This window comes from Belonocnema kinseyi, chromosome 1, assembly GCF_010883055.1.
Source record: "Belonocnema kinseyi isolate 2016_QV_RU_SX_M_011 chromosome 1, B_treatae_v1, whole genome shotgun sequence".
Lineage (NCBI taxonomy): Eukaryota > Metazoa > Arthropoda > Insecta > Hymenoptera > Cynipidae > Belonocnema > Belonocnema kinseyi.
Window position 1 is genome coordinate 26,388,349 of NC_046657.1, and position 1,278 is coordinate 26,389,626.

Sequence of the window (1,278 nt, forward strand, 5' to 3'; positions counted from 1 at the left end):
TTTGAAACAAATAGTTCAATTTTTAACTTAAAAAAATCAAGTTTCAATAAAAAATATCAATTTTTGACAAATAGGATTGTTCAGTTTTTAGTGAAAAAAAATTATTATTCAACCAAAGAAACATAAATTATCCATAAATTAGTGGAAATTTCAAGTGAAACAGATAAATGTCTGTTGATGATGAAAACGGTGGGTTTCCGAAACGTTGGGACATATATTGAATAAACTTATCTGACTGAGTTGATACAAATCCGTTATGAAGTATTTTATATGCACCAATCTTTTTAACAACAGTTTAAATATCACACAGATTTTTAATTAAGAGGTGTAACGAGGTGGCCTGCCACCCATTATGGATCCTCCCCCCACCTTGTGATTAACCTTAATGAAGATTTTTAAAACCGCGAAACATTCTAAGACCAGCATGAACTCAGAAATCCAATTCATTAAGGAGTGAATCTGATAACTATGAAATGTGTGCAGATTAAGTTAAATTTACTTACTTTTATGACTTATTTATTTTAGAGGAAGGCTATTAGAGTAATTGTTTATCATTATTTGTAGTTTAGGGTTAGAAAAACTTTCTGTATTTTTAAAGCCAGACGTCCTGCCTTCGCTTCCCTGAAATCCGGAATAATGAATCCAGAACAACATCTTCGAAGTTTTGGAGGAAATTCTGGAGGACTCCAGTATTAACACTGACAATTTAAAACGTTCTAATGAGTGAAGCGTCGGAGGTTTCAATTAGAACTGTATATTCTATTAAAAAATCCCGCTTTTGAAAATTTGTTTAAATAATTGTTAGAATAATTTCCCTTGAATAATTTAATAAATATATATGTAATTAGTAGATTAGTAGTGGTAATTAGTGGATTATTAGAACGTGCCAAGACAAATGCAGCTATGTGGTAAGTGCCATTTGCTTCTGAGACCTCTTGTTTCGAGTCGCATCCGATCCGACCGTATCAAGAACGTTACCAATTTTACTAGGCATGATTTTATTACTTTTTGCACTTCGGACTTCAAAATGGCTTTCAAACCAGTATATAGTAAACCTGAGATGTTAGAGGAATTACTTCGTCAATAGACCAGGGATTCTGACGAGAAAGAAGAGAGAGACCTTGCTTTTGAGAAAATTGTCTGTGAATCGGTAGACGAAATTCTTGTGAGTAATGACATTGAAGATGATATTGATGACTGTTATGAGACGTCTGAAAATTCCGCTAGTGAAGAAGAACTAACTGATGATGAAGGTATCGCAGCTGATTTGGATTTCGA

At 33.0% G+C, this 1,278-nt stretch overlaps 1 protein-coding gene across 1 annotated transcript in view; it reads left to right on the top strand.

Moving 5' to 3' along the window:
• LOC117177182 overlaps positions 1 to 1,278 on the top strand; it is an 8,683-nt gene that overhangs the window by 7,185 nt on the left and 220 nt on the right. Inside the window, exon 3 of the mRNA XM_033367703.1 lies at positions 1,088 to 1,253. Within this exon, the coding sequence (XP_033223594.1) occupies positions 1,088 to 1,253 (166 nt within the window). The remainder of the gene's footprint in view (positions 1 to 1,087; positions 1,254 to 1,278) is intronic.